The 26,227-nt window shown below is 47.9% G+C and overlaps 1 protein-coding gene across 1 annotated transcript in view; it reads left to right on the top strand.

The window, feature by feature from the left end:
* The first annotated feature begins 9,201 nt into the window (after nt 1-9,201).
* SYT17 (synaptotagmin 17) overlaps nt 9,202-26,227 on the top strand; it is a 34,370-nt gene continuing 17,344 nt past the window's right edge. The window contains exons 1-5 of the mRNA XM_030229475.2: nt 9,202-9,238; nt 12,594-12,611; nt 13,911-14,059; nt 19,418-19,566; nt 19,964-20,583. Of these exons, the coding sequence (XP_030085335.1) occupies nt 9,224-9,238; nt 12,594-12,611; nt 13,911-14,059; nt 19,418-19,566; nt 19,964-20,583 (951 nt within the window). The 5' untranslated portion in view covers nt 9,202-9,223. The remainder of the gene's footprint in view (nt 9,239-12,593; nt 12,612-13,910; nt 14,060-19,417; nt 19,567-19,963; nt 20,584-26,227) is intronic.

The raw sequence follows: 26,227 nt of genomic DNA, 5'->3' as shown, positions 1-26,227 counted from the left end.
AAGACTTCTCTGTGCTGTGCAATGCATTTAGGAATATATTCCTACTGCTTCTTGGAAGTTGTCCTAGGACCACGTTTAGGCATAAAAGCATCAACAATTGAACAGGCACATTACAGACTTTTCCTTCATTTAAATTGGCTGTGCAGGCTTGGCTTCTCCAGGAGGGATTTTTAGGAACTCTGAATTGTGTGCAGTTCTCACCTCTGGGTCTGTTTGCTGCCAAGGAAGTGATTGTATGGGGGTATGAGTGTGTCTTCTGAGCATCTCTTTTTGTCATGTCCCGTGTGAAGCTTGTTGAAGCGTGTTTCAAAAAAGAGAAACTTGCTAGTCATAGGGATTGTGAATCATGGGCACTTCTCCAAAAAATATTTCTGCACAGAGCCTGTATGTTTTCCCCAGGAGCCACTTGAGCTCAGCAGTCATTCAGGCTCGACCAAAAAATAATGACATCTCCTGAATAGTAAAAGAAAAGGGAGAGTGGGGAGGAGAGCAGCAGCAGTAGGCTCTGAGAAAGCACCAGGCCCATTTTTTGCCTTTTATTTCAGTGTGGTGTCTTGCAGAGCACTGTGAACAGACCCTGAACTGCCTTTGGCACAGGGTGGATGGGGCAGTGCTTGAGAAGCATCAGGCCTCTCTGTGTCCTCACTGCTGCACTGACAGATGGATGATTAAGTAAAGTGAACTGGCACTCAGTTGTAGCTTGTGCTGTGGGAACCCTGAAGATCTTGGTAAGAATTTGGCAAATTGTCCATTTTTGAATCTCTCAGGAGTCTGACTTGTTCAGGAATGAAGTCTTGGCCGAAGCTTTGTGTGTGCCTAAGGATGAGTTTGTCTGACAGTCTGTTTATCTCCTGGCTCTCTGAGTGCTGTCTGCCTTGAAATGCAGACTCTCCACGATGTGCTGCACCTGGTTGGGGCACCAGTTCCAGCAGAGCAGCAGCAATGCAACTTTTCTGTGACATTAACCCCTTGCATTTTACAGGTGCTTCTTAAAATGTTCCCACTTTCAGTTACCTGCCATGACTTTCAGAAATGGTGAGTGCATGAGGGAGGGACAGGAGACTGGGAGCAAAACACACTGACTTCTGTGGTTTGCTCCTTGAAAATGCTACTTTGTGCTGCAGGAAACCATATCAATCTTGTGTGCAGAGCTTGTGTGCACAGCAGCGTTTTAAATTTGCCCCTTGAAATCATTTTCATTATCCAAAGGGTGTATAGGGGCACATAACGAGCTTTTAACTCTCAATTCCTCAAGGAAGAATTGTTATGGCCTTCCAAAACGATCCCTGTGTTAAGTGGCAATTAAGAACTAATTATAATGAGATGCTGTTGGATGAGATTAGTATCTGACTTAGAATGGCAACAGAGACATCAGTAGATAAGCTGGAGGGGAGATGGTGGGAGGAAGGGGTCAGAGGGGAAGGCAGCAGGTGCCCTGCAAGGAGGGACAGGAGATCACCCTGGGGAACATGGTCACTGCCTGGGTGGCCATCAGAGCAGCCCTCAATGACAGGGTTTCTGAGGGAGAACCATGGGATTTGCATGAGCCTCTTCAGGCAAAGCTGTCAGGGCTTGTAACTCTTGTGGAAGATGTGGTGTGAGCCTTGCTTCCTGCCTCTGAAATGCCAGCTGGTGAAAGTGCTGTTCACCTGTCTCTGGCAGCTGGAGGGACTGTGGAAAAGGGTCATTTCAGAAGTGAAATTTATCTCTTTGGCTGATAAAGACCTTCATAATGAGACTTTCACTTCAAAGGGCTCTGGCAGTGCCGCAGTTTGAGTATCTGTTTGCCTGACTGCCACTAGAGTAGGTGTATGTGAAGTGCACAGGTATTTTATTTGTATAAAACTGCTCACTCTCAGAGGTCAGCAAACACAGCTACCCCAGAAACTTTCAAGTTGCAGAGCAGAAGGGTAATTTTGAGTGAATAAGTTGCTTCTCTGATTGAACACAGGACCCTGCACACGCCATGGAATGCCGTCCTGACTGCTCTGGCACATCTTTGTCCCTTGAGAGCGCCTAGGGCTTGTTTTCTGCAGATCCCCCTGGTCCAGGCTCACAGAGGGAGCCAACCCTTGCAGTGAGGGGAGCAGATGGATGCCTCCTTTCTCTGTCCTGCGCAGTATTTTCATAACCTTTCAATGGCATCCCTGTGGAATGGGGACAAGATGGCAGTCACGTGCTGGCCACAGCCATTCCGGCTCTCCAGTGGGGGAGGAAGCTGGGATGAGATCAGATTTACTTTTGTCCCTTTTCTGCTTGGAAACTTATTTGTGTTGCTAACGAGGTCCCCAGTCCAATGCTGTAAAAGGGATGCTGCAGGGAGGAGGAGGAGTAGTAAGCTTCCTCCCTTGGGAGAGGGCAAAGCAGTCCTTAACTCATAGAAACTGCTTTGCTGGGGCCAGTGGAAAGAGTCTGTCACCTGACATGGCAGGTGACAGACTGAGCTGATGACACAGTGGGATGAGGTGCAGGGAGGGGCTGGACCCACACCAGGACATAGCTCAGGAGCAGGGACATCTTCCCTGACAGCCTTGCTCCATCAGCTGCAAGTCACTGGGCACATTCTGGGGCAGGAATGTAGCACCTGTGTAATGTAAGGAGCACCCCCCACGATCAAAAGTGTTCCCATCTGATCTGTAACAGCAGGGTTTTCAGTCAGACACCCAGGGGAACTCCCAGCAGCAAGGAAGAATGTTATCACCTGGATTTTAGCAGACTTTTGCATAGGAGCCTGGTTCAGTCTGCAATGAAAACAGGTTTGCCTTCCAAGCTTGGCTCTGGATGGCAGAGCACGGTGTGTGTCGCTGTGTGGGGAGTGATTCTGGTTTCCATTAATGTCCAAATAAGAGTTTCCTTGGGAGAAGGAAATTTTAATTTGGAATGGACTCAGTTCCTCTATACTGATTGCATTAAGTGCATTTGCAGCCTCCCTCCTCAGCAGAGCTGTGTCCCACTGAAAATGCTGCAGGGAAAATGCATAGGATGGAGAGGAGGGAAAGAATTCGACAACAGAAACAGACAGGTGAAACCGGGGTCCTTTCAAGGCAGAAATAGACAGGAATTCTGTTTATTTCTCAGCTACAGCACTGCAGTGTTTTAGAATGCAAATTGCCCCTTTAGCCCACCAAGTTTAGCTCTATTGCACATACAGTATTTTGCACATCTGCTTAATGAGATGTGCAGAATGGGAAAACCAGATGTAATGATCTCTGCTGCTGTGTGGAGATGACTGGAAACAGAACCTTTTGTCATAAAAACAGTTATGCCCTTCTGAACCTGTTGGATTCTGAAGCTGTCTTGGGCATATTTTTGCAAATCATGATTTGGTATTTGCAGATGAATGATACTGAACATGGTCTTGTAGCTGCTCCTTTGCAGCTCAGAAGTGGGCTTTGCTGCTGTTGATATTGTTTTTTTTCTAAAAAAACTCAGGCAATATCTATTTTTCTGTTTTGTTAATTTGTTTTGTAATTTAAAAGCTTTTCTCTTATGAGCTATATTTAAATGGTTTTGGATAACTTTTCCTGTATTTCACAGCTGCATGGCCCAGGGCTCAGTTATAAAGCCTTGCTGATTCAGTTGAAGAAATGTGCTTGACCACATCTGTTTCTGTGTTAATTTACATCTTTAAGCCACTGCTGGAAAGGAAAAACCTGTAAATTCTAATTCCTTCCCTGTCCACTTTCTAGGTTTGATGTAGTTTTTAATGCTCCTATGAATATGAATTGTGACTTGCCAAATTAGTGTGAATTAAATGGGAAGAGTCATAGCACAGTTATTCAAACCACTTCCAGGGGATGAGGCTGTTCTTCTAAAATAAGTCATCCACGAGTCTGTAACACAACCAAAGCTCTCAGCATTTATTTTACAACTCTCCCTGAGCCTCAGAGAGATGATGTTGAGACAGACTTTGCCTTATTCTATAAAATCCACACTCTGGCCTTTTTAGAAGATTTTACCTTACTTTTTAAGGTGGGCACTGAAAGTATCTTGAGTACCTTTATCTGTGAAGTTGTGTCACCTTGAGGCCTAGGTTCTGTCCCATCTGCTCAGCCCCATCACCAGGATCACACTCAATCCCCCAGGGCTTGGGAAGCCACAACTGCAGCTCCCACCAGCTCCCCTTGGTAGAAGTGACTCTCATTCCACTGAGTTTGTCTTCCTGAGAAACAGGGACACTGCTTGGCTTCACACTGATGCTCCTTGTTTCTCAGTCATTAAATTGAAAAAAATATGAAGCAGAATTTTACTTCTAAAATAGAGCTGTCTTCCTTAGGAATTTGCCTCAGTGGGGACTGTGAGATATTCTCTCTGTAATGATTTATATTACAAAAATAGCTCTGCCCTATGTCTGCAAACAGTTAGAAATGTGAGCCTGGAAAAGCAATCTAGCAGCTAACTCCTCAGCCCTACAGCTTAAATAAACCAGTCATAAACAAAATGAATTACAAAAGCAACCGAAGAACTAAACTTCCCTATAAATACAATGTTCTTCCTCGGAAGTCTGAAAATCCTCTAGGCTTTTTAGCCTGACCCAAAGCCTGCTGTATCCAAGATTTCCTGGCCTCAAAGCAGGGAGTGAGTTCCAGAGCCGAGCTGTGCCGAGCGGTCACCAGTCCCAGAGCTCTCGTCTCCATCGCAAAACGAGGTCCTTGAAAGAGCACGACCTCCAGTTGGTATTTATACATCTGACCTAGCAGTCCCCGTGCCCCTTCCACGCGTTCTCTGCTCACACAAGTGACCCTGTGTGAAGGCACCGAGAGCTCTGCTGCGCCCCAGCAGCGCTGGAATGGAGCATGAGCTCACTGGGCGGTGGCAGCTCCCTCCAGGGACAGCTTTCCTTTGAGCAGGAACTTGGATTGGAGTGCTCGCTACAATCACACACGGGGCTCGCTTCCTCGGAGCCCGCATGCCCTTTGGCTGTGGTTTTTATCTCTGTTTACTATTGAAAAAGCTTTAGCAGATTATGCTGTGTCATTCAGTTCCCTGCCAGAGTGTATGTTAGAGAAACTAGAAAGTGTGTGAGTGCAAAAAAAGTAGCTGTAATTTTTTGTGGAACAGGCAAGGTCATTACAAATTATATGAGGCAATGAGGATGTGAGGATCTTAGATCAAATTTAACTGCTTTATCTGGAGACTTAAGAAAAGAGAAGAATGTGCTTTTTACTGATATTACCAATTAGGGAGCTGCCAGGTGGCCATTTAATAACCCAGATGTGCTACAGGATGCAGCATCAGCAGAGGCTGTTTGTGCAGTGAAGCAGAGGAGAGCTTTCCAGGCACCAGGCAGTTCCTCCTGGCTATGGGTGTGACTCGGGTCTGGGAGATGTGACAAGAGAGGGAGCCCAGGGTGGGAAAAGCCAATCCATAAAGGAATGAGAGCTTAGGAAAATTGCAGAGAAGGAGGAGGGAAATGCAATGAAATCCACAGAGCAGTTGGCCCCTGGCAATGGTGCCCTGACTCCACATCCTGCAGATGCACAGGTGTCTGTGGTGCTGCTGGGCTGATTTAGAGGCAGCTGAGACCAAAGGCTGGGTGAGTCATGGAAATGGGTTGTGGCACCTTCCCCTTTTGTCACTAGCTGTAATCTGTGTCTGTCACACTGATGTCAGCCCAGTTCCTGCTGGAAACTGCATCATCACTGGCACAAGATCAGCTGCTGTGACTCTCTCATGCCTCAAGGGACCAGAGCCTGAGACAGAGGCACTGGAGCCCAGGCTTCTTGCTGATCCCTGAAGTACACCAGGAATGATGTAGGAGAAGGGGGTAACCTTCCACTACAAACTGAGCTGTCTGGGCACGATGCCCAGTGAGAATTTGGGAGAAAGGATTGAAGGGAACAGCACGTGAGCCTGGGAGGCAGCCAGCAGGGTTGAGCTTGCAGCTTTGCCATCAGCAGGAGGCACAGAGCTCAGCTCAGCTCACTCCAGGCACTCCCTGCCCCTGCCACAGAGTCAGTCCTAGAGCTAGAATAAATACAGGTCCCTGTGGCAAAGCCAGAGCTAATCCTTGCTGCTGAAAGACTGGGAGGGGGACTGTAGGAAACAGACCTGCTCCTGGTTGCCCAGAACTTCTTGAATAAAACCTCCTGGACTTGCCTCTTCAGAGTACAAACCCAAAGCAGAAAAAAGCCTCAAAATCACACAGGGAAATAAACTGCATTTCCATGAAGCCTGTAAAGAGACAAACGTTGCTAGAGATGGTTCTGAAGAGTTAATTGCAGATACCTTTATTGGAGGGATGCTGCTGTGAGGAAATGAAGTCAATTCTGTAATGACAAGAGAAGCAGGACCTTTATCACCTGCCACCAGCAGTGGGGAAGCACCAGCTACAGTGGCTTGCCATTTATAAAAACATCTGGAGATAAGAAGCTTATTTTTTGGCTGAGTGGTAGCTGGCTATTCCAGCAGGTTCAAGTGGTGGTAATAAGGATTTGGCAAAAGAACAGGAGAGGAAGACACCTCATCTTAACCTTGCATAGCCTCTGCTCTTCTTGCTTGCCCCTTGCAGCAGAAAGCACTGTCAACTGCTTTAGTAGGATTCAAATGATAATGCTCTGAAATAGCCATCAGATTGCCTTCCTTTGCTTTCTTTACTTTTTCAGAGTGATGCTCTTTTCTCTTAACTTTCAGGCACAAAGAGGCTGAAAGTCTTTGGGCAGGTTTGGGCATGGCATGGCATTTTGAACACCAACATCCCTGGTTTGGTTTGTCTGGGAAGCTGCTGAGCTGATTTCTGTGCTGGAGGTAGATTTTGCTGCTTGCTGGGCTGGTTGTAACGATTCGAGTGCGTGCTTTGGATGGAGCTGATGTTATTCCCAGTGTGTATTAGTAAGAATAGAAATCTGCCATAAAATCATGTTCTGCAAAAGCAGTATTCATTTCCTAGTTTTCTGCTTAAAAAATCCTGCATTTGCAAGCCTGGCCATCTGCATCACAGCCATTACATGTGGGAAGTATGGAATGTGTCTTATCACACACAGAGCGTGCACAGCAAAGGACATCCAAAGGTTATGTTGTCATCACGTCAAATGGATCTGTTTATTCTGAGTGCTGGAGAAGCAGAGCTCAATCAGAGCATCAGCCATATGCAGATTTGAAATTAGATTTTACAATAACCACCTGTCTACTGTTTTGAATCCTTGTCATATTCCTTGGGTTAGAGCTGTGCTTGCTTAGGGAATGAGTGTGCTGGGAGAAAATAATCTAAAAGCCTTCATGCCGTGATGTAAAAAGCACTGAAATACATGTATGTGTATGAGTGTGCAAGGAGAGCACAAAGCACATGGCTTTGTGCTACAAGCTGCTACTAAAGCATGTGAAGGGGAAAAGAGGGCATTCCTTTCATGTAAAAATCAATAGTATTGGCAACTCCCCTTATAAACTTCTTCTGCTCTTCTTTTTTTAGCTCATAATTTTTATATGTGTCAGCCAAAAAGTCACTGTGAAGTGAGGGAGCATTTGATCTTTCTCTTCTGTAAGATTTTTAAGGAATAAGTACAAACATGCACATAATGTTTGTGTAGTGCCTGCCACAGTTTTGTGACTCACAGCATTCTGTCTTTAAGAAGTCAAAAAAAAAATCTGTCTGAAAGCTTAAGCCTCTCTCCTCGTTATGTTGCAAAATGAAAAAAAAAGAAAAAAAGAAAATCTGTGCATTTGGTTATTGCAAGCTGCATCAAGGCAGTTGTGAAAAGAGCAACAATAGTCAAAGTAAAGGTTGACATTTTAAACACTGGCACTTGGAAAGAAGTGTAATTAAAAAGAATTGCAGAGCAAAAATTGACAAATAACTTGTACCACCACTTAATCATATGCTCAAAACTGCCTGAAACAAGCAAGCACTACAGGCTTTTTTCTTGCTTATCTCCACTGTGATAATTATTCTTCTAGAGCAGTAGCTGCTCTCCCTGGGGAAAACAGAGTTCATTTTTTCTTTTAATTCAGAGCATTGGCCCTTCCCACGGAAGTCAATGGCAGTTTTTCATTGAATTCAATGAGAACTTAAAAGGGCCATTAAATGAGATCAGTAATGCAAGAGCTTTCCAAAGACATCCTGGCCCAGATGCTCCCTCCTTACCACATGGAGCAGCAGTCACCAGTGTTCTTAGGCTGGCCAATATCTGAAGCTGTAGTGTCCCCTTCTCCAGAGCAGGAGATGTTTTCACCACTACCACAGTACACTGAAATGTGGTGACTCAGAGCTGTTTTGAGTCAGGGACGTGCCCTGGCTGCCCAGCTAGGCTGAGGTGGAGGCTGCTGCTTCTCTGCCTCTGTCCAGGGTTTAGTATGAATCAATGTACCAGGAAGGTGTCAGAAGTGTAGCCTGAGCTTCCTCCAAAGCCGAGGGCAGAAGCCTTTGTTTACACCAGGATGCTGGTAAGCCTCCAATTTGTGTGGCACCAAGGTGGTGATCAACAGAATGGCCAAAAAGCTCCACTTTTCCTCTGCCTTCCCTTTCAAGAGTTTGACCTCAGGAATATTTTGCTACTTGAGTTCTCCAGGTCCAACCACCCCGGTGGTGGGGTTTACCCATTGCTGGACCACGTTTCCTCCCACTCTGCCTCTGGCTGGACCCAACACATCAGGCAGGGACAGGATGCTCACTGTGCTCTGTAGGTTACAAGCTCACTCCTCGCTCCAGCTCCTCGTCTCAGCTGGGGAAGGTGTGACTTTGTATGTTTTGACTTTGTTCATTCAAGCTCACAAAACAACCGCATCTGTCTTGAAACTCAGGTGTGCCTTCTCATCCAGCGAACTCTTCGCGGCAAAGCGCTGCTGTGAAATCGCTTTATCAGCCGCGGCCACCGCTCGCAGCTGCCCCGCCGTCCCTCGCCTCCACCGGCACCTCCCGCGCCGTGTCCCGGGGGCCAGGAGGGGTTCGCATCCCTGAATTTCCGCGCGGGGCCCTCTGGAGGTCAGTGTTCGCCCGCGCTGCGGCGGACCTGTTGCGGGCCCGCGGAGGCTCCGCGGGCAGGGCCGGGCCGGGCGGGAGCTGCTCGCCCGCTCGGAGCGCCGGCCCCGCGCCCGCCGCCCGCCGCCCACCCCATCGCCCGCGGGGGCGGCGGGGCCCGCGCTGCCGGTGCCGGTGCCTGCGCGGCCGCGGAGCCGCCGCTCCCCGCGGGGCCGGCCCCGTCCCCCCGCCCGGGGCGGTGCCGCGCTGCGGCGCGGGTGGGGCCGCGGGCGGGAGGCGCCGTGCGCGCCCGCGGAGCCCCGCGGAGCCATGGCGTACATCCAGGTGCGTGCGGAGCGGGGCGGTGGCGCGGCGGAGATCCCCGGGGGTGGGGGGGTCTCTGGGGTGGCTGCGGGACGGGTGCGGGACGCGGCGGGGCCCCCCCGTGCTCCACGCCCGGTGCGGGTGCGCAACTTCGGGTTAACTTCTGGGGAGGAGTTCCCGGAGGCGACAGCAGCCCCCGGCGAGGGGCCAGGCGGGGCTGGGGCAGGAGCGGGGCCGGCAGCTGTTGATAGCGAGACAGCGGGGCAGGAGAGGATCCCCGCGGGGCTGGCGAGCAGCCCTCGGGCCTCTCTTTGCTGGGGGAGCGGGATGGCCCCGGGGACGAGGAAGCCTGTCCCGATGCCGCACAAGGACTTCTTGGAGGGAGGAGGATGCTGGACCCGCGGGCAGACTGAGATGCGATGGGCCGCCCCAGCCTGGGCACGGTCCGGCGGGCAGGGGGCAGCGGCGCCCTGGGCTGCGGGGAGCCCCGCGCTGCTCCGTGATGGATGGGCTCTCCCAGCGTTGTGGGGCTGAATTTTTGTCGGGCTGGCTCAGACCCTGAGCGACCTCTGAGCCGCCCGCTTCCCAGATATTGCCCCGAGCGCATCGCCCGGTTCGCGATGAACCCGAGCCGGGAGGGGCATCTCCAGCCGGGCGGGCGCTGGTACGGACCCCGCTGCCGACGCCACCCGTGCCCCCGTCCCGCGGGACCGTGTCCCCTCCGCCCGCCCCGCCGTGCCCCCGCGCTCCCCTCCTGCTCGGGGCTGAGCCGCCGCCCGGCGGGTGGGAGCGGGGATGCTGAGGGAGCTGTCCCGGCAGTCGGGCTGGAGCAGCAGCGGGTGGAGCCCGCCCGAGATGTCCTGCGAGGCTCGGGGCTCCCTGCGTCCCCCGGCTCGGCGGGGTCTCGAGTGGGGCCGGGCAGGCCTTCAGCAGCACGGCCGTCGGGGCCCGTGGGTATAAGGGGGGGGTGCCGAGCAGGGCATCAGCAACACCCCGTTATCCCCACACCGGCGTCTCAGTCATGCTGGGATGGTGAGGGATGTGTGGCTGAGGGCACCGCGCTGCCCCCAGGCTGCGGTGTCCACTGCCGATGGAGCCTGTGAGCCTTTCCTGGGGTGTAACTGCTGGGGCAAAACGCGGTCTGTGACCAGCGAGGACCCCACCCTGCTGCAGCATCCCTGTGGGTACTGCCACGGTTTGTTGTCACTGCTCTGAGGACCTGGCTGGGATTGGTGGCTCTGCTAACCTGGAGCAGGTAACCCCCACCCAGGGGCCCTGCAGCAGGTGGTGGGGATGGAGCCCTGCCCCCAGCCTCGTCCTTGGTGAGGGTTCGCTCGTGGCTGGAGACTCCCATCTGGCTCGTTCTCTGCTCGGCCAGTTGGGATGACGTGGCAGAGCATGATGGTGCCTCCCTGACCCCGGAGACTGAGCCATTCTCCAGGGGTAGCATGCTGAGCACATGGCAGCTGCTGTGCTCCCGGGGATCCCCCACCGCCAGCCCGCTGCTGCAGCCTTCCCCAGCCCCCGTCCTTCCCCAGCCCCCTGTCCTTCCCCAGACCCCCGTCCTTCCCCAGACCCCCGTCCTTCCCCAGACCCCCCTGTCCTTCCCCAGACCCCCGTCCTTCCCCAGACCCCCCGTCCTTCCCCAGCCCCCTGTCCTTCCCCAGCCCTGCCCCTCGTGCCTGGTGCCAGCGAGGTGGGTGAACAGGTGGTCGTGTTTGCTTTCCTTTCATGGGCCCCAGCATTTCAGCTGCTGTTGACATGTTTACCTCTCCAGCACTGTCACACTCAGTCCCCATCCCTGCCCTCCCGTTTGGGGGTGGCCACAGGCCCGCTCTGTCCCGGTCCTGTGGGATGGCTGTGTGCCCTCGGGGCTGGTGGCACACACGGCTGGCCAGGAGGGCTCCGGGCTCCGAGCCTGCCGTGTCCCTGTGGAAAAGCCTTTTGGAGAATCCCTCTCTTTGTGTGACACGTGCTCAGCGTTCGATAGCGTGGCACCGATCCAGCCGCTTTGTTTTAGAGCCATTTAAATTTCCTCCTTGCAGCCCTGCTAAACCACTGGAGCTTTGGCTGCAACTTTGCATTAATAAGGAATGATAAAGCCCTTTTAACCATTTAGTATTTTCTTAAACAGTTGGCCCATGGATATCTGTAATCACTGTCTTGTCTCATTGTACCACAGCTCTTCTAGTCTTTTAACTGCTCCTAACAAGTGCTGGCTTTTTTGACAAGCACTGGCTTCCAAGAAGTGTAAAAGGAAGGCTTGCACCAAAACGTGGTCTGTGGCAAGAGTTCTTGGAACTAAAGGCAGCTTCTACATCCCAGCTTCTTCAGAAAAGGCTGCTCATGTCATGTCATAAGCATGAAGCTAGGAACCAATTTCTACATTTTGAAGAGTAGGATAGAGTTTTTTGTGGGTTTTTTAAAAATTTTTTTGGTATTGCTTTGTTCTGTGGTTTTGTATTAGTTTGGTGGGTTTTTTAGGGATTCCCCATATACAAAGACAGCCAGGGCAAATAGGAAACTTTTAGACATTATTAAGGTAATGCAATAGATAAGACATTTCAGCTATGAAAAAATGCTATCAGAAATGCTAGTGAGTCTCCAAAGGAAATGGGTCCATCATATATATATATATATATATATATATATATATATATATGTATATAAAGTTCCAAGGGTGGCTTTGTGAATAAAAAACTGGTTTGTGATGCCTTCTTCCTTTGCTGTAGATTTTCCCTATGGCTTTGGGGAGGTGGCTGCAGTGCAGATTTTTGAATGGGAGTGTGGGACTCAAGCCTTTAACTTCTGTTGTTTGTGTTCTTCAAGTCACATCTGAGGATGAGGCTCAGAGATGCCCAGAGATGTGCATGCAATGGAGACTATTCAGTCTGTACCCCTTCCTAGAAATGTTACTTTAGTGATTTGGCATTGGAACTCCATTGATATGGGCTGAATGTGGAGAAAAGCCTTTTTTTCTGCTGAAAAATTTGGATATGGTTTGCTGTCAGCAGCAAGTAGTTGATGCAATTAGAGTCAGGTTACTAAAGAAAACATGGCTGCATGTGATACCCATTAGCAAGAAGCAATGACCAGGATTTTTTCATGCTTCAGAATGGGCTTGGGAGTTTTGATTGAGGGAAGTGAAGAGCAGAAGGAGCTTTGTAGGGAAGGATTGGAAATGGCAGAAGCTGATGCCCAGTCAGACCTCTCCTTCCTCTAACATCTACAAGGTACTGTCTTGCCAGAAATTCAAACTCATCCCAGGCTGGAGCATGTCATGGCAGAAAATTTAAAGTTGTTTGAGCACTGCTAACTTGTTTTTGTCTTTTTCATTTTGTTCCCCTTTTCTCATCCTGGATGTCTAAAAGGACAGTTGGAACCAATAAATGAGGTGAGTTAATCTGATGATTCACTCCCCGCTCTGTCTCCTTGCTCCATCCTGAGGGGATTGTCTCGTGTTTTCTGACTCTTTACTGATGTCCTAGATATAAGTAATGCACTGCATTTTGGCCTGGTAATTTTTTGGTTTGCAGTGCCCAGATTTTGTTTATGGAAAAAAAATGTGTGTTTTACTGTAGCAAAAAGCCATGTTCCTATAAAGACTTCTCTGCAGATCAGGTTCCTCTGAGGAAACCCCTCCACGTGGTCCACACTCATGAATACTGCAAATGTCTGGAGTATTTTGGGGAGATAACTATGGAGAATCCCTCATACACTGTATTTCTGCAGTTTCTCAGGAGCATCTCAAGGTCACATACAGTTTTACAGCAGTTTGACCTGGTGCAGGTGCTGTGCCCTTGCAGCTGTGTGTCTCCCACCGTGCCCACAGAGCCCTCTCATGAACAGCAGGAACTGGGGCTGGTGTGGGTGGGAAACAAGATGAGGTTTGGCTCTCTGCTCCTCTCCAAGCAGAGCTTTGAAGTGGGGGAAGGCTGTGGGGATGGCAGGGAAATGGGGCCACAGGGCCACAGGGTGCTGCTGCTCCCCTGGGGAGCTGACACAGCACTGGTACAAGTGGTGCTGCCAGTGCCACCACAGAAACCTAAGAAATGAGAGACTCTTCTGGGTCAACTATCCTTCTAAAAAATGTCATTGAAGGTTCTTCATTAAATTAATCATGGTAGCAGAGCAGGAGCATGAGGAGAGTGTGCTCTGGCTATTCCATTTCAGTGGTGAGTTTGTTGGGCTGTAATGCTCCATGTGTATGGATTGTACAAATATTACTGGGACATCTACAGGGATGAAGTGTGTTCACATTGCTGTGTTAATTAAATAGATCCTTGCTGGATTAAATTGAAGCTTTCACTTACTTACCTTCTGGTTTTAATTCCTTCTGTTGTATGTTTGCTGATCTATTAGGTTGTTGATGTGTGTGGAGGAATATGCATGCTTCCACTCCAGCATATTGCTGTGCCATAGTGCTTTGTAAATCACCCTCTTGCCAACCTACATAATAATACATTGCTACTAGAGGGGAAAATACCTGCAGAGAATGCTTATTTTCCTGCCTTGTTATGGCATCAGTGGGGTTGGGCTGGTTACTGCATAGCACTTGTCTGTTGGTATAGATGAAATAAATACAGTTCTTAATGTTCTGTTGCAGAAACACAAACACAAATACAGCTGAGTGGTTTTTCTCAATAGCTGTTGATGGGCTGTGATCTTGTGCTTTGGTTTGCCGTGGCTGCAGGGTCTGCTCGCTCGCCTCTCGGATCTCTTGCTGTGCCGCTGGACCTGCAGGAATTGCTGTCAGAAGTGTTTTGACTGCAGCTGTTGCCAAACAAATGAAGATGAAGTTGAGATCCTGGGACCTTTTCCTGCTCAGACTCCAGCCTGGCTGTAAGTTTAGATGCACGATTTCCCAGCTTTAACCAGGGAGCAGGACTGCTCAGCTGTGATGAGAGTATTGATATGAATTGCAATGGGATGTTCAGGGGATGCCACTTAGAGAGCAGGAACCTCCTGAGGGTGGGAATGCAGGCTACTCCTGGCATGGTGTAAAGGGCAGCTCTGTTAACTCAGATAGCAAGGTTAGTCTTAGTAAAAACTGTTTCTGGTGGGTAGGGCAGAAGCTGTTTTGAAAGCTGGCATAACAAGGATAACTGGTTTAGCTGTGCCCCCTTCTCTAAAGATGCCTTTCATCTTCAGTCCTATTTCCTCTTCAAATGGACCAACCCTTTGGAGCACTTCAACTTGGCTGAAATGCTGATGAGGTTGTTTAGAAATACTTTCTTATCCTAGCATGAAGGTGGTTATCATATAGGCAGATGAAAGGCATGGCTCCTATGTGCTCTGAAGGGGAAATTCATTTAAAGTTTCATTCAGCAGGACTTGATCTCCTGAGTCACCATAGTACTCATCAGAATTTCTTCTCAAATCATTGAAGAACCACAGCACCAGGTCTTATCTGGAGCTTTGATTAGTGTGTTTGCAAATCCACTACAAAGGAAGTCAGAAGTCTTCCCTGTTTTACTCCCTCTCAGTCAGGAATCTGCAGCACAGAGGTGACCCTGTGGAGGCAGCAGTGGAGCCAGGAAGGGAGCAGAGCTCTCTGGGGTTTTAGTGGCTGCCTTGCCAGCTGGGCTGGGCTTGGTGGAGCAGACCATTTGATGGACACTGCTTCAGCGTGTCCAGAGCTTGTGGCACAGGAGAGGCCTGCTCAGTGCATCGTGTGATGCTCAGGCTTTGCTACCTGGGCACTGAGGCACTCGGGTAGTTTTATCTACTCCTGTGAGTCTGTGCTGTTATTCTGGGTCAGCTCTGGAAGGGTCATGTCTTGGTGCTGCATGAAATAAATTTTCTCGTGTTTAAATCGCAGTCTTGTCCACGAACTCTTTTGAATTCAGGTAGAACAGGATGGTAATTAATACTGAAGCAATAAAAATAGAGCTATTCAGGATGTGTTAGAGAGGTTTTTAGAGGTGGAGCAGCATATTTAAGAGTCTGATATATGCTCAGAAACTGATTCACCTGCAATTAATGGGGAATGGAAACAAAATCAATGCTAAATAGGAAAGCATCACGCACAGGAGAGCACAGTGATGAGGCTGCAGTATTGGACGTGGAAAGATTGGTGCAGGAGCAATTACATCTTGGGAACAAGTAGCTGGGCTTGTGGTGAGAGGGTGATTCAGAGCTTATCTGGTGTGCTGAGCAGTGGAAGGGACATCCTGTGTGTTTTGGGGTGTGGAGTGATTGTTCCAGGGTGTAAATTTTGACTCTTGGATTCTTCTGTCTGGCTAAAGGGCTGTGAGTGCTGAAGCCCTGTTCTTATCATCTCAAATCTCAGCTCTATGGTGGCTTTGCAGATGAGTTGGACTTTGCCATGGGCAGAGAACATGGAGACCTTTGGACTCGTAAAATGCTCTCTGCAGCCTGTATTGTTTCTCCCTGGTCCTGCTCCATCTGAAAGCCCCCACAAGAACTTCATGGAATGGCCATGAGCAGAGGACAACACTCTTTGGTGAAAAACAGCCCAGTTCTTCAACCCTGTTGCACTTTGTGCTCCACCCACAGGTGCTCACAGCCCTGGGAAGGGTCCCTGTGACCCCAGCCCAGGCCACTTTTCCATCTTTCCATCCAGCTCTGGGTGGTTTGGTGCAGTTAGGGTCTCCCTCTTCTGCTCCATGCTGAGAAGGTGAGTTCCCAGAGGTGAAGCCTGGCAGGGGCAGCAGGCACTAAAGAGGAGGACACAGGACAGAAGTGGCTTTGCTTTGCCAGGAGACCTGGGGGCTGCCATGGCCCAGGGTCACTGCAGTCACTGCTCCTGTGACACCACTGCTCACCTGTGACCTCTGAGGGTGCCTGGCACACACAGTGATCTCTCAGCTGGAGATGAGGCTTTGCTTGCTTGAAAATGCTCTGGTGCAGGCAATGGGATAATGCTCTGTGCTTCCAGGGTGGTTTTGCTGGAAAATGGTGAGGGAGCATAAAAACTATTTAAGTGAGAAGGACAAAGGGAGGTAGGAGGAAGGTCCTCTACTTCTTCCTAAGGAGATGTGATTGAGAGGAGAGGGGGAGAAAATGAGCCTGTAGAGGAACAAGGGTCTGGAAGATGAAGAGGAAAAGAAAGTAAAAGGCAGGAGCCAGAATTGGTATATTATGTTTGCTGGCAAATAGGAGACCCAAGCTTTTTGCCTGCATGTTTAAGGTGGAAATGATCCCATGTTGACTCAGAATTCAGAAACCAAAGAAGAATTCTGTTTTCGCTGTGTTGATCTTATATTTTTATATCTCTAGATGTGTTTTTGGGTGTAGGGAATGATCTCTGGAGTTAGATGAGGTAGTTACTCAGAGTAAGAATTTGGACTTGTTCTTAGAATAAGGTTTTTAATTATTTTAAGTGCTCAGAGATCTGTGTATACCAGTTGAACCCCTCATTCTTTTTTTTTTTTTCCTCTCTTATTTTTTGAGAGGGAGAGTTTGTATTTAGTGGAAACCCCTACAATGAAAAACAGATTTGACGTCACCTTATTTTTCATTTGGATGCATGCTTTGAATTTGGGAACAAATCAATTCATTGTATTCCTTGCTTGCAGCCTGAAACTGTTTTAAAAATAGATCTACGTTTTCAGCTGAGGCCTTTCCACCTTGCCTATTCTTCACGGGCCTGAGACACTGGTGTGATGTAGAATGCAATTGGTGCCTTCCTCACCTTCCTACCCTCTCCCCAGGGGAAAACTGTTTTTATGGTCCTCCTTGGTGAATAGGCAAACATAAAAATGCCTGTGGTTAATGACCCATCCTTTCTATTTTGGCCCTAGGTTTTCCCTCTGGCAGTTCTGAGAAATCTCATTGTCGTGGAAATTCAGGAGTGGACAATAAAGCTGCAAGTTTAAGCTCTTCCCTTGGGAGAATATGGATTTTTCTCACTTTCTGATTTTTTTTTTGGCAGTGGCAGCCCAAAAAATAGGGAAAGAAAACCCCCAAAAAATAGGGAAAGAAAACCCCAAACCTTCCTGCGATGAGTCCAGTTGCAGAGACCTGAGTGCATGGTAACTTTTGTTATTTCATGAGGAGCACTTCCATCCTGGTCCCTGCAGAAATGGCCTGGGAATGAGGGTGGATGTTTGAGCTGCTTGTTATGGAATATTCTTCACAAACCCCAAAGATAAACAGCGCACACTGTGAGACTGAATTGAAATCAGGACACGACTCCTCTTTCCAAAGGTTCAGATTAAACAGAAACAGAGCTGCTTTAACCAGAGCCAAAGTTTATTTGAGGAAAAATTATTGTGGCTCAGTAGCAATTTCCTTACTAAAGGTCATCTGTATGTTATTAACTCACTATTACGTTTACCCATTGTAGAACATCCTTAATGCCTCTCTTCCTGATTCCCTTTTCACCCTGCCTTGCTCTGTGCATTTGCTTCTCAAACACAAGCATATCCAAATGCCACCTGTGATTGTGTGGACCTGCATTTAGGCATGAAAAAGCTATTTGTGTTCCAAGTACTGATTATATATCAAGCTGCATGGTTTGGACTGCCTTTAATGGGCTGCAGAGCTGTGCAAATATTGTACACCCCTTTTAGCAGAGGGTTTGGTTTTGATTGTTAACAGAGTTGGTTTTTTTTTTAGTGTGGATGAGTTGTGTGACTTGGTGAAATTTGCATGGATCCTGCTGTGAGCTTTGTGGCTTGGATAAGAATTTCCAGTTGGTTTTGGGGGTTGGTTTGTTTTCTTAATGCTTGTTGGGCTTTTATGCAAGTTTACTGCTTTTAGTAGAATATATCAATTGCTTTGCTCCAGTCATTGGTTACTAATGAAAATGATTCAATATATTTCATTTATATCCAGCTGAGTTGTGCACATAGGAAGGGTGGCTTGGAAGCAAAATTCACACAGAATTCCCCTTTGCTTTGTTCATTTTGTGCTGATGCTTTCCTTGTGATCTGCTGCTATTTTCTGTCTGGTGGCCTGGCTGTTTTGCAGGATGCACCACACGTCATGGACCCATTGTGTGATTCCATTTCCATCAGCAGCACTCCCCTCTGAGCACACAGCTGCAGACTTTACCTCCTGCAGTTGTTACTGTCTGCTCCTGCCCTGCTTTCAGTCAAAGTTGGGAGATCCTCACTTCTTTCAGGAGTCACTGCAGCTGGGACATGTTGGGATTTTTAACTAGAATGTTGTTTTAGATGAAAACAACTTGTCTGTACATGTAACTCCCCTTTCAGTTTGTTTAAATGTATATATGTGGATTCTCTATGATGTCAGCCTTCTCTGGAGTCTTCTCCAAGATGCTACAAAACTTGCTTTGTCATTTAGATGCTGCCAACTTCCCTGCTCCCACAAGATCCCTGGGCAGTACAATTATTGTCTGCTGGGAACAACATCTGGTTTATAGAAGTGGATAAAAAGCAGCTAAATATTTTAAAAGGCATGCCAATAAATATCAAATAATGAATTGTGTCTGTAAGATCAAGTTTTGGAACTTTGCTGGCAAACCTGCAGTGCTTTACCAGGAGGTGTGTGGTAGGTTTGGGATATCTGAGCATGGTGATTTTCTGTGCTGGTTCTTTCCTAGTGAAGTCTGTGCTTCCAAAGTGCAGCTGTGAATTACAGCAGGAAGCTGCTGTTTGAGGTTTGTGGGGTTTTGGTTTGATTTTTTTCCTTAGAGAGAAGTATAATATTGTGTGGGGATAGAATGTAAGAAAATGAAGATAGTGCAGAAGATAGTCTCACCCCTGAGGAGTTGCAGCTGAGCTAACTACCAAAGATTAGGAGCAGGCCTGCCCTTAACAGGCCAAGCTGTGTCCAGTGAGGATGAGTGCTATAAAACAGTGTGTTAGCTGGGTGAGGAGAGAGCTGGAGGTGGCTGTGCTGTGAAGAAGAAGGAGTCAGTGCTGTGAGGAGCTGCCCATGAGAAATCACCAAGAAACTATGGAACTTTTGCATTAAGATGACAACATAATATTTCTGATCAACATCTGAGTTGCATGTGCCTTAGTGGCCTGTGTCATAATGAAATACTGATAAAACTGTTTGAAAGACAGGCAGAAAGGTCAAGAATGTGTTTTTTACATAGGTCTGAAGTCAGTTGCTCAGCCTTTTGCTTGCCAGACTGATCAGGAGATACCCCAGAGCATCGAAGGACTAGCACCCAAGGCTAGCCCAGAATGCCAGAACACATTGTTATCCTGTGTATTCTCCCTGTACTGGCTTGAATCATCCAAAGGTCTCTCATTATAACAGGATAAGCAGCCAAAATGAGGACAAAGATGGAGACTCTGATAATGCAATCAGCGAGCTGCCTCCCACTCTCCAGGATGTTTCCCCTGACAGAAGGCGCTCGTCCTCAGACACATCTCGGTCCACTTACAGCCTCACGCGGCGCATCTCAAGTAAGGACCACCTCCCACCACTAGTGCAGCTCTTGTGGGGCAGGAAACCAGGCTGCACTGCTTGCTCTCTCTTCTCTTGGACAGGGAACCAAGTCAAGTTGAAGGCCCATGGGTTAAAATCTCATCCTGTGGAAGGGGCCAGCCCTGTTTTGCTCGCTGAAGCAGGAGCGTGGGAATTGCACGTGCAGATGGGCAGGGAGGGAGGATGCAGGCCAGCTTGTGCTTCAGCCTGGCTGGGGGTGCTGCTAATTGTGGGCAGGGCAAGGGAGAAAACCCCACTGTGGAGCCTGGGCTGGCACTGCCCAGACACAGAATAGGAGCACCCAAGGCTGCTGAGCACCTGGAATTGCTTTAGTGCACTTTCTGACAGTCACATTTGTGTGTTTCTCTCGTTCAGGTCTGGAGTCGAGGAGGCCAAGCTCTCCCCTAATTGACATCAAACCCATCGAGTTTGGAATAATTGGAGCTAAGAAAGAAATAGTTCAGCCAACTATCCTGCGGAAAACCTACACCCCAGATGACTATTTTAGAAAGTTTGAACCAAGGCTGTACTCTCTTGACTCAAACAGTGATGACATGGACTCCTTGACAGATGAGGAGATCTTGTCCAAGTACCAGCTGGGCATGCTGCATTTTAGCACACAGTATGATCTGCTGCATAATTACCTAATAGTGAGAGTCATTGAGGCTAAAGATCTGCCTCCTCCAATTTCTTATGATGGTTCAAGGCAAGACATGGCTCACTCCAACCCCTATGTGAAGATCTGCCTCCTTCCTGACCAGAAGAACTCCAAGCAGACCGGAGTGAAGCGCAAAACGCAGAACCCGGTGTTTGAGGAGAGGTACACATTTGAAATCCCCTTTTTAGAAGCCCAGAGAAGAACTCTGCTTTTAACTGTAGTGGATTTTGACAAATTCTCACGCCATTGTGTTATTGGCAAAGTGTCAATGCCCTTGAGCGATGTCGACCTTGTGAAAGGTGGACACTGGTGGAAAGCCCTTGTGCCTAGTTCTCAGGTAACAGAATTTATCAGATTATTGCCACAGTTCTTCTTGCTGTTTTGGGGCTTTTTGTGTGTGTGTGTGGTTCCTTTGCCTGTTGGCAAGTGATGCTGCTTCTAATTAGTGATTGTCATCTTGTTAACACAGCATCTGCTGGGTTGGGATTATGTGGGCCTGTGACTGGTTTTATAACTAACAGTGTGAGGGAGAGGAGCTGTCTTTTATAGTCATGAGCAGAGATCCTATGTCAGCTTAAACGAGACCAACTCAAGACTGCTCTGGACATCTGCACTTTGGGCAGGCGTGTCTTGTCACTGCAGTGACCTGCATCCCTTCTCAGGAATGCTGTGACACTGTCCCACCAGGTCATTCCTGTGCTCTGAGGACATGAGGGGAGCTGCTGGTGCCACTTCAGTAATGATTTGCTTCAGTAAAACATGTAGAAGATGAAATCTACCCAGACCTGTGGCATAATGCATAAGCAACAATCTGCAAAGGAGTGGTAGATTTGTTTTCATCAGATCCCTGGAGGAACTAAATTTGCCATAAACGTTTGTCTGATGCAAGTGGGGTGTTGCATGCATTTTGGGCATCTCAGCCATTCAGTGGGATGGGAAGAGGAGATCAGAGGGTCTGTGTGCTTTCACCTCTGTTCTCAGGAAAGGGCTGTTCAGTGGAAAGATCTGAGCTTTGCAGCCAGGAGTGGTGGTTGCCTACCAAATTTGCCACTAGTGGTATCACCCACATAGCTAGAGGCAGGAACCCTGTGAAAAACCAAGAGAAGAACATAGTGTGAACAGCACCTCAAGTGCTTTACCAAGGACAGGAGTGTCACACAAGATTGGTGTAACAAGCTTGCCTCTCCCAGTTCCTTCCCAGCTCACAAATTGCAATTTCCAAGGAGTCCTTGCTGAATTAAACCGTGTTGGATGGTTCACTTTTTCTTTGGTTTTTAGGTACTCACAGAAGAGTGCCATAGCCAGAGATACTGGATGAAATGAGCAGTAAATCATTGGCCTCTCTGCTGTTTTACATTGTGGGTTCAAGAGTCTGATTTGGAGTGGAAATTTCTGATCAGACACTTGTGGAAAGGGAATACCCCAGCAGTGTTTGGAAGTGAAGCCAGCTGGGGCTGACTCTGCCCCCTCTGTGTGTGCAGAGGGGCTGGGAGCACTTTCCTCTCCTGCTCAGCCCTGCTGCACTCTGCAAAGGGCAGGAGGATCAGGGCCCAGGTAACTGGGGGGATTTCCTGAAACAGGAGTGTGGTGGGATTTGCTTCAGCAACTCTCAGGCAAGAAAGGAAAGTTTTGGAAGTTGTGCACAAGTCAAAATCATGGGGTCCCTGAGTGTGTGTTTGTGTAGGACGTGTCTTTGCATCCCATCACCCTCCTGTGATTCCCACCATGCAGTTTTGCTTCTCCCCCTGCTCCCTACTTTTGCATGACAAATACTTCTCTGTATTTTGCATCTCTTTATGAGTAACATGGACTCATTCCACAGCTAATACAGACCTTGATTAGAAAAGATCATCTCTGCCTTCATGTGCCAAGCTCAGAGCCAGCTCTTCCTCTCCCCCTCTCCAAAGTTTCATTGAAAGCTGCTGCTGTTTTCAGCAGTGCTGTCTGCTTCACCAGCATTGAAGATAAATTATTTATGCAGAAGTTGGCATTTCTGATATTTATAAAAGGAAGGAGAAAGACAAAACTCCATTTGAATGCACAGGCTTAAAAGCCTTTTGCATTTATCCCCTTGCTATCATATGGAAGAACTTAGGCAAAAATTCCTCCACACTTTGATCAGTAAAGTGGCCTTTCATACCTTTTTGCTGATTTTACCTCAGCTGGCAGACTGCAACTGTGAAGGGATCAACAGTGTTTGTACAGGACATCCAGGGATGATGTTTGGCATCATCTTCTCATATTTTCTCAATGATAAAATTTTTAAAGTTTCTTGAGTAAGGCATGTTTCATCCTAGTGGTGATTAAATTAATTGATCAAAGGGTTAAGATAAATCCTGGAAGAAGTAAAACAATAAAACTTATTGCTTTGAAAAAATACATTTTAATGTCTTTCAGGAACAGTGATGTTTGTGCTAGAAATTTCTGAGGGTTTTTTTTAATACTAGTTGGGACCTTCTGCCTGTGGAATGATAGATTTGACATGTTGACAATTTTTTTTTATACTTCTCACTTTTTTGCTTGATTAGCTGAGGGACAGACAGCCTTTATCAGTTTCTTGTTGGATTGAACCTGAGCCTGCTGAAGTGTGCTTTGTGTTGGGAGATGCTGATAGACAGGCACAGAAATAAACATCTACGTGCAGTCGCATTTTATTTGGCAGAAGGCATCCTTGGATCCTGGAGAGCACCACAAACCACCGTGGTGCAGTTCTGATCTTCAGCCAGGAAAATTGGCCAGTCTGGGGCTGTGACACGGAGCAGCAGCTGGCAGCACCCCCACAGCCACAGGAGAAAAGGCTGAACAGGTGCTTGGAAAAGCAGGAACAGGAGGGAGAGAAACACAGACAGTCATAGACAGGATCTGTGAAGATGAAAGACACAAAATACGTGAATTTTGGTGTGTTTTTTTTTTTTTTTAATAGAATTTATAGACAGAAACATCACGAGCTGGAGAGAGATGGAGGAAAGTGAATCCAGATGGCAGGAGCTGTGGAGAAGTTTTCTCTTCATACTGGTGGGAGTAGGAGGGTGGCAGGCACTGTGAAAGAGCAGAGAAAGTGTCCAAATGACACGAGCTAAGATGAACATCTGCTTTGCACTTGCTGTCTCCACCTGGAAGCCATTGACACAGTGTGCTGATAAAGTCAGGTGCCAGGTCCTTGTCCCACCATCACACTGAGCTCCCTCATCCCAGAGCTGGAACCTGCCTTTGTACAGGGCTGTGCCAGCACCTGTGAGCTGCAGAAGCTGGGGAAAGCCAGAAATCTTTTGGTGCATGCAGTGTCAGCAGGGACAGTGAGCTTCTCCCAGGTGGGCATGGTCCAGCTTCTACAGCCAACAACTCTTGGCTCCTCTGGGAGCTGGACTAAGATCAGCTCCTCAGGCCTGTGGATGGGATGCAGAGCTCCTCCCTGCTGGAGGAATATCTCCATCACCAGCTCTTGGAGCTGCTGTGAGTGACAAGCAGAGCATTTCCTTGCTGTGAGGAGGTGCTGAGCAGCACTGTCCTGCTCCCTGTCAGCAGTGGGTGCCCAGAGAACCCAAGTACAGCTGAGCAGCAGGCTGTGCCCTCAGCCTGAGGAGCCAGAGCTACAAACTGCTGGGTGCCAAGCCTCGGGCTGGAGGTTGTGCCTGCACAGAAACACTCTCTGAGCTGGGGTCCACGTTTGGTGTTCAGGGGGATTGTGGCATTCACATTCTCTGAAAAATCCCTTCACCCAGGGTTATTCTCCTGGGAAGCTGAGAAGCCTCAGAGAAAAGGAAAACAATTCTTATCTCATTTGCTTCTCCTGTGTTGTGCTCATGTGGAATGTGTTTGGGGATTGTTCACCCACAGGTGATTGTTCCATTGGATTCTGTGTGAGTGGTTTTGACTCTCTGGCCAATCAGGGCCAAGCTGTGCTGGGACTCTGGAAAGAGTCACGAGTTTTCTTTATCTTTTTATCATTCTGTAAGTATCCTTCCTGCATTCTTTAGTATAGTATAGTTTAGTATCCTTTAATATAATATAGTATCATGAAATAATAAATTAGCCTTCTGAGAGCATGGAGTCAGAGTCACCATTCCTCCCTTTGTCTGGGGGCAACCCAAATGCAATAGGGGATTGAGCCCAAAGCGGAGGCACAGGGAGCTGCTGCCTGCTGCATCATCAGAGCCAGCAGCTGAGCAGAAGGACTTCTTGAGGAAAATGTCAGTGCAGGTATTGCCAAATCCTTATCCTTGGTAGTTCTGGGAGGCTTTCTCTTGCAGGGTAATTATTGCTTTTCTAAAATGCAGTAGCTGCTCATGGAAAGGCTCTTGAGTCCAGTCCCTGTAGGAACACTCTGCACTCCTTAAATATCCCCTGAAATGTGTGTGGCTTTGCTTAATTGCCATGAATGAAGTTGGCAGGCCTCGCTGAGCTGGGCTCACATTCGCATATTTCGCCGCTGAAACGAATTCTGAAGCACATGTTCAGGACCCCAAGTTTTATTGACATATGATTCATTTCTCTTTTGGCAGATTTGAGTGGGTAGGAATAAATGTTTTAGACCAGCAGTAATGAGAGCTTGGAGATCATTCTGTAAAAGGAAAAAAAAAAAAAAGCCTAGTTATAGTGGGAAAATAGCATGAAGAAGTTCCTTCTTCCCTCAAATTAAGCCATTTTTATAGTAGAGGGAGTGTGTATTGGACTTGCTTTTTAACTTCATACTATGAGTGCACTGGAATGACCTGTCACTTCTGATGTTCAAGATGGTCCAAGGGGGTTGCATGGGGCCATGTTTGCTCAACAGCTGGATGGTAGAATCACCCTGGAAGTTTTCCTGTGGCTAGTGGATGAGATGCCCTGGGTAAAGCCTGGCAGAGGGCAGGATACCCCCACCCTGCAGGTCACTGGAGTTAGGTCACTGTGATGGATGCTTGTCCATCCTGATAACAACATTTTTAGCTTTTAACCTGTGGTTTGTTTTCATATTTTGGCTTATGTTGTTCTATCTTCTTTTATTTCACTCTGTATGTTTGTTTTTCCTTAGTTCCATTTCAGTGGAAGTGGAACTTTTTTCTCCTTTCCTTTTTGAGTCTGTAAAGCTCAGAAAAATTGAAAAATTTTTCTTCTTGACTGTTCTCTCTTTATCCTTTTCTGTATTCCTGGTCACCTCATCCTTTCCCCTCAGTGCTGTTCCTTGCCCTTCCTGCAGAGAGTTGGGATGCTGGGGTATATTTGTGGAGGAGGAACAGAGAGGAGAGGCTGGTGGGGTCCAGGAGCAGGACCTCTCCATAGGATATCTTCATCCCAAAGCTTTTTGCACAATAGAAGCTTTCTCATGGCAAAGACAAATTGGCTTTAGAAGGGATTTTGTGACTCTCTTCATCCTACATCCAGTTGGTGCCAGTTATGTAGGAAACACTGCTCCTCTTCCTTGGTAAGTATATTTTTTCCTCAAGTTCTGGTCCTTAATAACTCAAACTTCCCCAAACAATGGCTGTGTCACAGGATGCTGTAGAAAACCTGTTAGAGCAAACTGTTCTGAACCATCAGTTTTCTCATGTGCCTGGAGGCACCAACACAGATAACACTGAGGAGGAAAATCAATCTGAAACTTCATTAGGAGCGATGCGTGGATGTCAGTGCTGATGTAACGTGCTCTGGCTCCTGTTGGGAAGGGTTTCAGCTGCAGAATTTTGCTGGTCTTGCAGCAATGCACAAGGAATGGTCTGGGAGGCTGTGAGGAAGGAGTTACCTGGTCCAAACAAGATGTGCATTAATTAAAAGCTCATCTTTCTTTGGGGGAGCCTCTTTGTGTTTCAGAGATGACAGAAAAGAACAGAAAAAATTCTGGTTTGAAACTTCTGGGTTCAGCCCAGGCAGCAACTGGAGAAGGTTCTGGATCACAGGCGAGCCCGAGGCTGCAAATCCAACCTGGCAGTGTAATACAGCCAGGAGTGAAATGTTAATCAGAGCTTCAGGAGAGTCTCAGACATCCCAGACTTGGTGTCACT

The sequence above is a fragment of the Serinus canaria genome, chromosome 14 (genome assembly GCF_022539315.1).
Source record: "Serinus canaria isolate serCan28SL12 chromosome 14, serCan2020, whole genome shotgun sequence".
Classification (NCBI taxonomy): Eukaryota; Metazoa; Chordata; class Aves; order Passeriformes; family Fringillidae; genus Serinus; species Serinus canaria.
This window is presented reverse-complemented; position numbering and strand designations above follow the sequence as displayed.